The sequence below is a fragment of the Prunus mume genome, linkage group LG7 (genome assembly GCF_029339155.1).
Source record: "Prunus mume cultivar Tortuosa linkage group LG7, ASM2933915v1, whole genome shotgun sequence".
Lineage (NCBI taxonomy): Eukaryota > Viridiplantae > Streptophyta > Magnoliopsida > Rosales > Rosaceae > Prunus > Prunus mume.
In genome coordinates, this window is record NC_142704.1 from 13798881 (window position 1) to 13814055 (window position 15175).

The following is a 15175-nucleotide window of genomic DNA, read 5'->3' on the forward strand; positions in this document are numbered from 1 at the left end:
TCGATAATAAAAAACTAGGGTTGGGTATTCAAACCAGTAACCTGGTCCAACCGCCCAAACCAAATCGATGGGTTGGGTTGGTTTGGTTTTTTTTCAATTTCTTGTTGGTCATCGGTTTGAACCCAAACCAAACCGAAATATATGATTTGGTGTACAATTTGCAATATTCAAAACCACGGTTTAACCAAACCAAATGGAAGATATTAAAAAATATTATTATAAGAAATATATATAATACATAGTTTCAATCTTTTCTTTTTCTTCTCTCTCAATCTCTCCATTTGTCTTGTCTTCATCAATCTCTCTCTCTTTATTTTTTTTCTCATTCTTCTTTTATCTGTCTTCACTCCCTCTCCTCGTCTCCCTCTTCTTCTTCTCTCTATTTTCTTTTTCTCCTCTTCTTCTTCTCCATCTCTTCCTTTTTTTTTCTTCTTCTCCTCTCCATTGATTTTATTTCTTCTTTCTTTCTTTCTCTCTCTCTCTCTCTCTCTCTCTCTCTCTCTCTCTAAGAAAGCCAAAAAACTGAAACCAAACCAAACCAACAAGTTCGGTGAATTGAAGTGGTCGGTTTTCATCAATTATGGTTTGGTTTTAGTTTTCAAAATAGCCAAACTGAAGCCTATGGTTCGGTGTTCGGGTTGAGCCCAAAACTGAACCAACCCAAACCGAGCCCAGGCCTAATAAAAACCATCCAACAACTAATCCAACCTTAAAATGTCACATCCCGGGATCGGCTCACGTAGCACGATATTGCCACGGTCTCTGCACTCATGGTTTTGTTTCTAGGAGCTCACGAGCAACTTCCCAATGGGTCACCCATCATGGGATTGCTCTAGCCCCCAACTCGCTTAACTTCCGAGTTCCTATGACTCCGTGAGCTCCCAAAAGACATCGTGCTAGATGGAGGTGGGCATGTACATATAAAGCACATCACCCCTTCTCCGTTAGGTCGATGTGGGATGTTACATAAAATGTTTTATTTTTTTTTTCATATTTCAATGTTGAGCCAAATGGTGAAAACGAATTTCGTGATCACCCATGAAGTTTGATTTTGCATTCTAGGGTTGATTGAGAGTTGAAATCAGATGAACATGAGAAGAACATCAAAAGGAGAGGAGTGTGCATTAGGGAAGGGAGAAACAAAAAAAGGGCAGCTCGAGTGGAGACTAATTTCATTGGTTGGTAGGTTGTGGCCGGGGTATTAGGTCGCTGGGTTTGGTGACACAAAAGAGAAGAAAGATACACAAGGGGTAGAGAAGGGCGGATGGAAGGACACACAGGCGAGAGGAGCGGGGGTTTGTAGGTTGACTGCATTGGGTTTGTTATTTTCTCATCTGGTAATTTTCTCATCTGAGATCTTCGAGAGTCGATAGAAAATGTTGGATCCAAGCGATAAAGTGAGTAATATTCTGGGCTTGAACAAAGAAGACTCGAATGATTAGAGCATTTCCAAAAAGGGGTCCAAAGGGAGGGCTAGGGAGAGCAAACCCAAAATGGTATTTCCAGAACAAAAATATGTCGGGCAAGGTGTGGGACCCAACGAATGGACTGGCCCTTGGGAGGTCAGCCCGAGCACCAAAACTCAGTTTTGGGCTGACGCCGATGACGCGGTGTTGCATGTGCCAACGTTAAAAACTTTGACGCCCCAACGGGTCTCTTCCACGTGGCTAGCTTCTTCTCCGATCCACTTTTTCAAGCAATCCAACGGCAGCCATTTTTTCATCAATAAAAAATGAAAAAATTGAAACTACACCCCAACGGCTCTCTTCCACGTGACTCCTTCGGCTCTCCGATCCCCTTTTTCCAAAGAATCCAACGCAGCCAATTTTTTCCCAAAAATAAAAAAATAAAAAATAAATAAAAAAAATACCCAAAAAATACTGAATTTTTTTTCTATAAATACCAACCAATACTCTTCACTTTTAACACCAACTCCTCATACATTTTCTTCTCCTTCTACTATTATCCACTTTCTACTCAATATTTTTTTCACTTTCAAGTTGTATTTTTCTAGAAAAATTTATGGGTTCTTCTAGTGAAACCGGAGGGGCATGGAGTATCATGGAATATGTTAGCTTGTGTGAGTCTTGGCTCCACATTAGTCATTGTCCCGTAACGGGAAATGAGTTGAAATTTTGTCATATGTGGAAAAAAATTCATCAGGATTTTTGTGAAAAGGTAATTGGTTCGACCCGTACGGAAATGGCATTATCTAGTAGGTGGAAAATTCTTAATAAAGAGTTGGCGAAATGGAGAGATGCCTTGGCAAAAGCGATGGACAACCATAGAAGCGGGGAAAACCTTACCAATGAGGTAAATTATTTGTAATTTTTGTTTTATTAATTTCTATGTCATATTAAATTTTATTTAAATGTTTCTTGCAATTTATATATTTTGTTAATATTTCTTGTATTTCCAGTATTAATATGAATGTTTGTTGCAATATTTATATTTTGTTTTGCATTTCTAATAAATTGTTAAAGTTTCTTGTATTTTCATTTTTTTTTTTATACTTGTTGCATTGCCAATATTTTTTAAAGTTTCTTACATTTCTATTTTTTTTTTTATTATAGATTATGCAAGCACAAATGTTTTTTGGTGCTACTGGGCAAGGCAAAAAAAGTTTCAACCATACCCTATGTTGGGAGGTGGTGAAGAGTTGTAAGAGATTCCAAATTATTCCAACGGGTCCAACGGTAGTTTTGAACGAGACACCACTCCATGAGACACGGACATCGGATTCACCTATGGATTCCCCGATGAGTCAAGACTCACCTATCGAAAAGGGGTCGAGGCCTATTGGGGGGAAGACGGCGAAGGCGAAGAGAGGGAGTAATTCTACCAAGAATGCATCTAAATTTTTGGAGGAACTTTCAAAGTTGCAAGCCATGAGAATTGAAATGGACATGAAACAACAAGAGCACGATAGGTCAATTGATGTAGAATATGCAAAAGAAATGGAGGTATGTACGCCAAGAAAGGGAGTATGCCTAAGAAAAGATTGAAAAAAAGGATCGGGAAACCATGGCCATGGATACAAACCATATGTCCCCTGAAACAAAACAATTTTGGAAGCTAGAACGAAGGGATGTGATGAGATGAAGACTTTTTCGTGACGATGGACCTAGCAACATGGATTGGTTAAATGATTAAAACCATTAAGTTAGTTTGCTTGTCTTTCATTTCATTGTACCATTAAGTTAGTTTGTTTGCCTTTCATTTCATTGTACCATTAAGTTAGTTTGCTTGCCTTTCATTTCATTGTATTTTTTGGTTTGTTTAAAAAATTAGTGGTAATTCATGTATTTTATTTTATGAGTTGTATTGATTTTCTTTTAGTGAATAAAGAAAATATTTAACAAAATTCCTTTTTATTCAAAACATTCCATGCATAAAAAGCAAACCACAACCAAAGCATAAAAAATAAACAAGCCACAACTAAAGCATAAAAAAAACGACAAAGCATAATTAAAAATACAACATAAACATAATACATCAAAAAAACATCTTCACTTCACTTCATTCACCTGCATTGCCTTTCACCACCCACAAATGCTCCATCAAGTCAACTTGACGGCGTTCATGAATATACGACGATTGCATCTCCGTAGCGCTGAATCATACAAGGCATGAAACTACCGTCTCTAACCAATGGATCATGCTGCACTGGTTCTCCATTTGGCCCCATAGGTTTTTCATAAATTTGTGTTAAGGCCGTGTTCATGGGATCTGGTTCATACACTTCATCAGTATCGTAATCATACTCATATTCCACAATCATGTTGTGGAGGATGATACAAGTCATCATACACTTCTAAGTACCTCCTTGTCAAATAGACGCGCCGCGCCCCTGATAATAGCCCACCAGGCTTGAAGGATACTAAAGCACATCTCCACATCTTTTCTGTACCCCTTTTGATAGGCAACAAAAAAAAATTTCCTTCTGGGATCGGGGATGTGGAATTGATTTCACAAATGTTGTCCACCTCGGGTAGATACCATCAGCTAGATAATACCCGTTCTAGTAGACGGTATTATTGATTTGATATGTGATATTTAGGCATTCACCTCTCAGAACATCATTGAACACCGGGGATTGACCTAGGACGTTCAAATCATTTTGAGAGCCGGCAACTCCAAAGAAGGCATGCCAAACCCATGTATTAAAACCAACAACTGCTTCGAGGATGATGTTTTTCTGCCATTTCCGATTGCCATAATCCCCTTGCCAAGCAGTTGGACAATTTTTCCATCGCCAGTGCATGCAGTCAATGCTACCAATCATTCCAGAAATCCACGAGACTTAGCTTTTGTAGAAGCCGTTGCAGGTCCTCGGCGAGGTCTGCGCAAGTAGTCCCCGTGTATAGTTTCCACTGCATCACAAAATCGCACCAAGCTCTCCAAAATAGTGGACTTCCTCATCCGGGCAATCTCATCCACCTATGATCCGTAGATGACCCATACGCCAACATTCGTATCACAGCTGTGAACTTTTGCTCGGGAAGAAGCCCCAAATTTCCAGCACAATTTTTCTTTTGAACAAAGTATTCATGGTAATTACAAATATCATGCATGACTTTATTGAACAAATGGGGTTGCATTCTATATCTCGCTCAAAATGAAACATCAGAGTACAGAGAATGTGGGATAAAATAATCTTCCATAAGATTCTTACCCCGAGAATGTCTATGTCTGTCCACATTCGGGGCACGGCCTTCTCGTAAACCAAAACGGCTCTGGTTTTCTTCCTCCAGCAAAGCAACGGCCATGCCAAGTTGCTCATCTAGTTCTCTCTACGCCCTTTTGCTTGCAACTCATTGACGCATTCTTTCTCTCCTCTCTCGTTCTTGCCTCTCCAAAACATCTTGCATGTCTGCCATTGAAAATGGAGAATGAAATCTAAAATCTGAGAAATGAAGATGTAGAGAAGATATGGTGTAGGAGGTATGAGCTAAGCCTCTAGTTTTATAGAAAAATTTAGGAAGATAGAGATGACACGTGGCGCAATTTTAGAGGGTGAAAATCTTATCTGAAATTTGGAAATTGAAATTTATCTGAAATTTGACATTTTGAATTTATCTGAAATTTGAATTTTGAAATGTATCTGAAATTTGAAACCAAAAATCTTATCCGCTATGAATAGTATTGACACATAGGAATCCAAAAATCTTATCCGAAAATATTATCCAAATTAATTGTTTAAGTAAACAAAGTTGTGAAAAAAAAAAAAATGAATAGTATTTGTCATGGCAAGCCTAAACTGCTGGAAACACACTTTGTCAGATAGGGCAGCACTATTCACGTGAATAGTAGCTGCCCTAGGGCTCCCCTTACTATGGCAAAGGGCTAACTAGTGGAAATGCTCTAAAAAGGGCAAGAGAAACAAGCAGCTAGGCGATGATTTGAAATAGAGACTATTTCCCGAAACATTGGGACCTTTCATCAAGCAAACAAATCCCAACTGCACTAAAAACTTATCATTGGGACCTTTCATAAAGGAACATGTAAACTAGAAAAGAAAATAGCAATGGAAATATTCCCTTCTTAGCCAATGAGATAAACCAAACCCAAAGGATACTTCTTTGACTTTGCCAACTCTATCCTTAATTTATGTTCACAATTTGCAAATTGTGTTTTCCTCTTTTTCTTGTTCTGTTTCTCTCTATGATATTCATAACTACATATATGGAGATTTGATTAATTTTATGTGGGGATCTAATAACTTTGTTTTGTAATTAGAGGGAGAGGGAGAGACAAAGAAGGGCAAGGGGAGTGGTGGGGGATTTGGGTGAGAGTGTGGCTAGAGGGATACTGGTTGATGGGTATGGTTTTTTAATTTTGAAATTTCTTTAAATTTATTATGTAATATAATTGATTTTTTTTTTTAACTTTAAAAGTAAAGATTTTTTATTAATTTCTATTTGACAAGCATGTGGGGTCCACTTTTCCACGTAGGACGCTGACTGACGTGTGTGATTTTACCATATTGCAACAACTCAACTAGAGAAGGGTACTCATAAGGTGGTTTGTAAACCTCTTTCTTAATTCTCATCAAATTTATAGATAAATACATGCGGGAGAATGTGAAAAGCACCAAGGTGCGCCACGAGTGAGAGGACCTTACTTATATATTGTGTCAATTAAGTTTCCACCCATTAAGGAAAGATTTAATCCCAATAAAAGTATGAGCTCTGAGCCAATAATAAGAATCCACCACATAATAGATATTGGATCCACCTATTATATAGTTACCAGTCGACATTATCTTTCCCAATATCATGGACCAATAGGTGGCATACAGTACGCCCATATACTAATAATGGAACCAAAAGCTTACAAGCTAGCCTTCCACAATATGATGGCTCCGACTTCCTCAACTTACACATTACGTTGGCATCCTGAGGCACGACTAAGCCAAGCAAAGCCAATGAAGCATCAATGGTGTTAAGCTTATCTTTTGTTCCAATGTTGTCCTTGAGCAAGATAGGAATTCCATGTAACCCATAATAATAATTGGGGGCCTTCGCCTTTCCTTGATAACCTGCCTTATTAGCTTGGTAAGACATATGGGTTCACCTCCATAACAACATGAAGGACCGAGTTCAGTCTACATATTTCTTGAAGCTAGAACTCAACCAGTTTTCTTGATGTGATTTGGTTTTGTTTGAAATCTTGTTGGAGATTAGAGATTGTAGCTTCTCTAATATAGAGCCCATGGACAGAGAAAGTTCGAGACCCAAATGAAGCTAAGGATAGAAGAATCAAAAGAAATGATGCAAAGAGAGGATAGCGTGATGGTGGTTTTGCAGAGTAATGTAGTAGCTAATTTGTGTGTGTGAGAAACCCTAGATGCAGTGCATAATGATGCAGATAAGGAGGCATTAAATTTTATAGAGCATTGGGTGCATTAAAGTTTACTAAGGGCTTGTTTGGGAGTGCTTTTCAGAGGCTAAAAGTGCTTTCTGACAATCAAAAACACTTATGACAACATTTGGTAGAAAATGTTAGAAGTGATTTCTAAGTCCTGGAAGTTCTTTCTGGAGAAGCACTTGCTATGTGCTTGTTTAAGAAGCACTCCCATGTGCTTTTCATGGAAGCACTTGTATTTCTTATAAAAATTTCAACATCTTTATAACAAAAGCATTTTTGTGAGAAACAATTATGAGCAGAAGTGCTTTCTAGAGAAGCAGTCTTAAACAAGCCCTAAGAGTTTGGGAGTGCTTCTGGAAGGACCAAAAACACTTTCGATAACTAAAAGTGTTTCTGACATTTGGTAGAAAAGTTTAGAAGCATTCTGGGTCATAGAAGCGCTTCCTGAGAAGCATTTTCCATGTGCTTCTTCAGGAAGCACTCCCAAGTGCTTGTCCACGAAGCACTTTAATTTTTTATGAAAATTCAAGATTTTTATAATAAAAGCGCTTTTGTTAAAAGCTCTTATGAGCAGATACTTCCTAGAGAAGCATCTGAAACAAGCCCCAGTTTGCTTTTAATAAGTTCCATGGATTTGGAATACCTAGAGTCATAGTTATTTAGATGAGCTCAATGTATCTAGATTAATGGGGTTCATTAATTTGTGTTTTTGAAAACCCTTGCTCGAGTACAGATGCATCACTCTCCATTTTCCCCTGTAGTTTAGACTATCGCTTGTATTTTGGGTTTAATAGCTCTAGTCTTGTCTATTTGGGTTTGGGAAAATCCTTAAGTACTTTGTGCTAATTGTATCTATTATTATGTTGGTTTTATTAATGTTATTTAAAGAATTATATTGGTGCAGTAGATGATGTACGCAACATGCTTTGATATCTCTTTATTATTATATTGGCAAGCAGTGGTGGATCCATGAATTTTCTTTTTAGGATTCAACATGTAAAAGCCCACAATTTTATTTTTTATTTTTTTGACAAAAAAAGATCTGTAATTGAGAAAAATCGCCACTCAAACGCATATGCTAAAACGTGTGATGGATGATAGACATCAAATAAAACCATTGATTTATAGTGAAAACCAAAGGAACAAAAAATAAGAAGCTTAAAACTAACATATAAGCTATTGAGAGTCAATACACTGAAAAAAACTGATTAGTCTTTTGGGTAGTTGGAATTTGTTGAACAACAACCATTTATTAATATAAGCTTGTCTTCTATTTTGAAAAAAAAAAATTGACTCAAAATGGCACATCTCCCTTCTTCCTAAAAACGAATCTCGCTTTCAATCATTAATTTGCAAGGCCTACCATTAGATCACGGGATCACTTACAATCATATGCCAAACTTCTTACTTACCTGCTCTCTGGCCAGATTACTGTATCTCCTATGACAAGGGCAAGGAAAACTATAACTTTCTATTGGGTAAATAAAAAATAGACCGTGAGTTCTTGTGGAAAGAAAAGCCATCCATAAAGGATTCAACAATGGGATGGTGGCTGGGGTTTGGGGGTTGGGAATTTGGGTTTGAACGATAGAATTGTGTTAAAACTCATTCCCAAAATGAGTTTTATCGAGCAGCAGTATTAATAATAAATTTATAAAAATAAAAATAAAAACCCTAAGTGGGACAATTTCAATTTTGACGTTAGGGAAAAAAAAAAAAAAAGACTGTTGCCTCCCCCTTTGGGGCATTTCATCAAGCAGGTTATGGGCAAGTTGCAAGGGTCAATTTCTTCCTCTCCCATGGTGGATTCTGGGTTTCAGGAGTCAATTGACCACCCTTCCTCCTTGATGGATCCGCCACTGTTGGCAGGAGGGGAATACAAACTCAAAATATTATGCATGCAAACAATTTTGACATGCAATTCATATTTACATGTGCAATTTGGGATGACATGCCCTACAATGCAAAGGTTTCTTATTGGTTTTACTATATAAAACTTTGACTTTTCCTAAACCTTCAAATAGTAGTTCTTTCGCGAAATATTCATATTGTTGGACTTTTTTTTTTTTTTCAGATCTAGTGAATGCATGGTACCCACAAATGAAAAGGGTATTTAGAGACATATAAAGGTGAAAGGTATTATCTTTATGGTTTTTGTAGAGGCAATATCTAATCAGTGGGTCACAAAAAAGTATTCAACCACAAACATTCTTCCCTTAAGAGCATCATAGAACGTACTTTTGGAGCAATGACGGTATCAAAATTTCACATCCGGGGGACCTCCCACAAATTTATTAGTATCCTAAAAAGTCATCAAGGGCCTACAAGTCAAACTCTCTTTATTTTTCTTAGTTGTTTATTTGAACTCCTTGAACCTAATTGAAAACAAGAAATGAACTTAGAAAACTGGGTATTTTTGTTTGTCGATGAATCACCTGGTTAGAAGTTAGGGGAGAAACACCTCCTATATACTTCTTCATATAATTACTTTAAGTGATTTTAAAAGATTATGGGGAGAAGCACCTCCATTAAACTTGTAAATGGGTCGAAGATGAACTTCGCACCTAAAATTCGACTCGATCTGAAATCAAAAAAATTTCAACCCAACTCAATCTGAAAATCCGACAAACCATTCACAACTAGATCCATATCCGATTTGCTAAATTATCATATATCAGATCCAATAACCCGATCCAAATTTTGTATGTCATAAATACAAATAGTTGAAAATATTTTTATTTATTTACAAAAATTCACAATATTGTTACATATGCATATATATAGTTTTGCTCTAATGTGGAAGTCCGCATTTTGTTAAGCTACGGTTGTCCACAAATTTGCCAATATATATATATATATATATATATATATACAAGTAAAAGCATACATGTTGCAAGATTACTTTCACCTTGGCAGAGGTGTAGGCCCTCCAAAAAGTATCCCAAATATGGGAATATGGAGATGCAAAAGAAGAAGCAGTACCATCGGTTGCTCTCAAGGGCTCTCGCAACGTGTGCTAATTGGAATTGCATGAATCAAATCCACCTCTTCTGCAAAAAAAAACAAGTTGCAAAGTGGACAACCGTAGTTTAACAAAATGTGGACGTCTATATTAGAGAAAACAATATATATTAAGTGAGTGAAAAAAATAATAGATATATATTATATCAAATTGGATAATTATCGGATCAGATTACGCAAGATTCATATTTGTTTAGTTAACTTAACGGGTTAATGAATTTGGATCATAATCGGGTTATTGAATTATGCCACCAAATCCATCTCCTATTAATTACATCGGATTCGAATCGAATCCGAATCAAAATCCGATCCATTGACAACTCTATCTCCTATGTACTTATCCATAAAAGTGATTATTGACTTATCCAAAAGTGATTCTCCATATAAGTAATTATTAACTTATCCAGAATCACTCTCAAACGAGCCCTAAGTGCTCGTTTAGTATTGCTTATTTGGGGTGATAAGTGATTTTTAAATTTTTTTGGAAAGCCCAGCCATTTGGTAAACTATGAGAAAATCATTTATTGTTAAAAATTGATGTGAGAGAAAGTTATAAGGGAAAACAGCTAATTAGGTGCTTTTATCTTCTGAAGGAATCAGTTTCGAAGAGGTGCTGGGTATAATGATTATGCAGGAATTAGTACCAAAAATACTTTTAACAAAAAGTTTACCAAATGCCAAATTGCTTTCCTTTACAGCTGATTTCTCTCATAGCAAATCTGACATCGATTATTTTCACAGCACAGTAATGTCAAACTGACCCTAAGTATTTTGTAATCATTCCGCAATCGCACTAAAAGGGCGAAAGCATCGGTTGATAAATAATTAAAGTGTTAAATAACAAAAATAAGACGCGTTTAATAATTGTGTGTCTTCCTTTTGAGATATGAAGAAACTGTCCACTCAAAAAACCCCAACCAACAATATATTAATGGAGTGAAATATTTAAACCCTAATGAAGAAAACAAATTAAGAATATAGTGCCACCTTGTTGTATGATAGATTAGTAATTGGACTGTATGGGGTAGAAAAATGATAAAAGATAGTGAGAGTTGAGAATGATGCCAAACTTGTACCCTTCCTCTATTCGCATTTACATATATATGGACATACCGAGGCTTTTGAAGCCCTTGGGATTTTCCGCAACCAGCTGGTTTTTCATGTCCAGCCATCAACATCCTCCATTCTTTAGTATCACCAAGCGTATATACCATTTTCGTATTTTGAGTATTTATAAAAAGAAGCTTGCAAAAGTTCTGAACACGCACTTCCCTTGATTAATAAATTAGGGTTGAAAGAAAAATGGCTGAACCTAGCCCGGAAACTGGAACAAGTAGCAGTGCACAAGAGTTGATCATCAGTTCTGCGCTGCGAGCGGTCGAGAATGAGGAGGAGAAAGCATATATGGGGATTGGAACTACTCCAGATGTGCATGGGGCGGGCATGAAGATTCAGAGGGCAAGGGATGTGTACAAAGCATATGCAGGGGTTGAAGAGAAGCCTAACAAGGTGGAGGTTTTGAGTTGGTATTTTTATGAGTTGTGCTCTTACTTCATTCTTACAGTTCTTATCCCTATCGTCTTCCCCCTCATCATCAGCCAAGTTGCAAACGGACCAGTCGCCTCTGTGGAGGGAGGGTTCAGCGGCAAGGGCTTTGTTTGCAAACAAAAGGAAATCAAACTGTAAGTAGACGACCTATACTTGTGATATCATTTGCTAGTCTCTTGACCTTTTGCTTGCTTCAAAATGCCTTTTTAAAATTAAATAAAAAGAGTAAACTGATAAATAAAAAAAATTAAAATAAAACCACAGTTCAATTTAAAGAAAAATAATTTGTTAGTCTTACATTCGTTTTGGTTCAGTCTTTGTCTCTTCATATTAAAAATTGAAGGGGAGTTCCTTCAATAGATTTGGGGGTGGCAATAAAATTTCCCTTTCTTTTTATTAGATTTGTTAACTATTTGAAAAGTCTACATTACCAAGTAGGGATATTTTAAGGGATTCTTCTAATTGTTTAGCAGCATCAGATATTTTTCTTTTATGTATACTAGTTTTTCGACCTGTTCTCACACGAGTGTCAATAAACTTTTAGTAAATTTAGGTTTTTGCCATAAAACAATTTTCACTTTCGGAAAAAGTCAAAACTTTTCCGAAAAAGATAGAAAAATCCCTCAACTTTCAAACCAAAGACATGTCCTTAGAAAATCCAAAAATAAATAAAGGCATTTTTGTCCATTTTGGCTTCTTTTAAAAATATTTCTCTCTCATTTGGCCTTTTCCAAAATGTCCCAAAACTTTTTTGCAACTTTTTATTTTATCTTTAACTGGCCCCTTGGCACACGCTCATTCATGTGCCAATTGGTTTTATTTTGTTTTTTATTTTTTATTTTTAGAATTAAGAAAAAATAACGTGAGTAGTTATGTTCCATAAAAGTAGGATTTATTATCTGATTTTGTTTTTATTTTTATTTTTTTTAATATGAAAAAATATGAGTTTACCATATTATTTTCATTTAATTATAATAATTTCAATTATTAATATTTGAATTAACTAAAGGCATTTTTTGATATTTTGAATGTTTCACCATTCTCTACTTTTGTTTTATATATACATAGATTACAGAGAATTTTTGTTTTATCTTTAATTATCATTGCTGTTTATCTTTTTTGTTTCGTATAGAACGAAATGAGCTAATTTGGCACCTTTTCCCTATGGAGATGTCTATGGTCCTTTGCTTTTGTATGTCTAACTTCATAGGCCATTAAAGGTCAGAGTTTTTTAGATGAAAATATTTGTGCTCATCATTTTACATTTAATCATTATTATGCTTTGTTATAAGTCATCAGAGATTCTTTATACATAAAGTTTATTCTTTATTAAATTACAAATGTGTTAAGAAAATCTTAGTTATACTAAATTTTATTCAATTATAGATCATGGTCTTGCCAACGGGTTTAACTTATTGAAAATGGCCTTGACTTATAGACAAGAGGTCTCAAGTTCGAACTCCCATGACATCTTAGTTGTGTTCGTGCGAGATGCCTTTCTCTCCTCTAGTTTAGACTATCACTTGTATTTTTTTTTTTAATAAAAAAAAAAACACAACAACTGTGGACCGTGGTCTTATTTATTGATATTGTATACAATGACCCTTTAGAGTTAAGTTAGGTGTTAAATTTCAAACTTTGAGTTCATACTGAAAACCTATAGTGATTTTACATCCTAAACAATCACATGTCAATAAATGAGATAAACGTAAAAAATAAAAAATAAAAAAATAAAAAATAAAAAATAAAAAGTAAAAAGTTGAGTAGAAATCAGACTTCTCAATATGTCATGTCTAGAAATAGACTCTAACTTCAACATGCATCTGATCCTCATTTTTTTTTTCCTATTTACAGTTCACCAATTTTTTTTTATGGGTTAAGCTATTGATCACTACACTCCAACTAAGTTTCCATAGCTTAGATGGTGAAGTTTATGTGTTAATATTGCAGGTACCATTCACTCACAAAGAAGTCAATACTTTCCAAATACTCAGCTCTAGAGTGGACTTCAATTTCATGGGCCATAGGCCTAGCTCTGGCTTCTCCACTCCTTGCCTTTGTCTCCATCATTCTTGACCACGGCTACAGCCAGCCCATCATTGCTGCAGCTGCCACCGCCATTGGCGCCATCTTTTGTCTTCCTGCCGGCTTCTTCAAAACCCTCTGGATCTTCCCCCCATACATCGCCGCCATAACTGCCGCCCACATCATCTCCACCGCCTGCCACACCCGCCACCTTAGCCTAATGGTCCGCGGCTTCACTGGACCAACTCTTAAAAAATCCCAGTTCCAAGACCGCAGAGGCATCTCTGCCTGGCTCTCGCTTTACGCAGCTGCCGCAGGCTCCTTGGGCGCTGCCATCATATCCTCATTCACGTACCACATGCTTAGAGAGGAAGAGGAGTTCATAAGCCTCTGGGTTGTCTCCATCTTTAGCGGTATCAAATGGCTTTGTGGAATCTTCCATTTCTTTGTCACTGAAAGGCCTTGCGTCAACCCACCAATCTCAAAGTCCCATGCATTATCAATCTTCAAGTTTCCTCATGCAGTAGGAGGCCTTGTTGGCGCTTTCCTCTCCTCGGCAACAACAATGTGTATTTTCACAGGAGGGGTGCTTTACTTAGTTGGGCAGCTTTGCTATGATCCAAGATCATTGCTCTACTTTTGGCTAATGTATTTCATCTTCCCCTTGTTTTCTCTCCCAATGCTGCAACCCCTGCAGCATTTCATCAAGGCGAATGCTGTCAAAATGCAACTCATGGGCTTCTTCCTCTCATTAATCACCTCCGGGTACGGGTTCTTTTTCAGCGGCTCAGTTTGGAAGCAGCACCATGTTCTGCTCTTCGCCGCAGTTCAAAGCACTTCCGCAGGGCTCCTACACGCTTTCGGGCGCGTTCTGTTGATGGATTGTTCGCCTCCCGGAAAAGAAGGTGCTTTCTCTGCTTGGTTTTCTTGGACAAAAGCTCTTGGCACGTGTGCTGGCTTCGCAGTTGCATCGGCCATCCCGGGAAATGTGTCCACTTCTTTTGGGCTCTCGTTTATCACCGCTGTCTGTGGAGTGCTAGTTTTGATCTTTGGGAACATTAGCGACTCTGGAGGAGCCAAAGCAGCAGGGCATGTGAGGCATGATAGTGAGGAAGGAGGTTCACCTGTTCAGGGACTTGATGCTGCAGCTACTGCATATGAGATGCAAGAATCTGCCCAGTGAAAGATTTTAAGTAAAGACGAATTAAAAGGGAATATGTGGCATTTAATTTCCTCAATTTGTTATGCTTTACGCCTTTCATTCTTTAGGAATAACAATAATCAGCTCGGATATATGATTTTTGTTTTCTGGAAAATTAGGATCTCCCTCATCTTCCATTACATTTTTTTTAATAAACATTTTTAACTTTCTAAATTTGGATTAAAGCGTTTTGACATTTCTAATTTTTGGGTATTATTTTATTTGTTTCATGCGCCTGTCCTTGTGCATGGAGCTTAACGTACCCAATTTCTCACTGTTTGTGTTTTGAGGGCCTTTGCTAAAATTGCTATCCTATTCTATCCTATGCTGGCTAGGGGTGGCAGGGTAAAAGTAAGAGATGCTCTTAAGAAATTGATAAATGTTTTGCTCCCTTCACTGCAAAACTCCCACTTGAATTTTCTACAAGTGCTGCAAGAAATCACAAATTTTGGAATATTATACGATGCAAATCAGCAAATCTATTGATGTTTAGACAACATTCCAGATTTT

General features: G+C 36.9%; 1 protein-coding gene across 1 annotated transcript; it reads left to right on the forward strand.

Annotated features, from left to right (window-relative positions):
• The first annotated feature begins 13316 nt into the window (after window positions 1–13316).
• LOC148915537 (uncharacterized) lies at window positions 13317–14743 on the forward strand. Its single transcript, XM_089041686.1, has one exon. The coding sequence runs from the start codon at window positions 13685–13687 to the stop codon at window positions 14645–14647; it is 963 nt and encodes a 320-aa protein (XP_088897812.1). The 5' UTR covers window positions 13317–13684; the 3' UTR covers window positions 14648–14743.
• The last annotated feature ends 432 nt before the right edge of the window (window positions 14744–15175 follow it).

Excerpts from the sequence above, each read along its gene's own strand:
- LOC148915537 (XM_089041686.1), top strand. The coding sequence starts at position 13,685 with ATGGTCCGCGGCTTCACTGGACCAACTCTTAAAAAATCCCAGTTCCAA.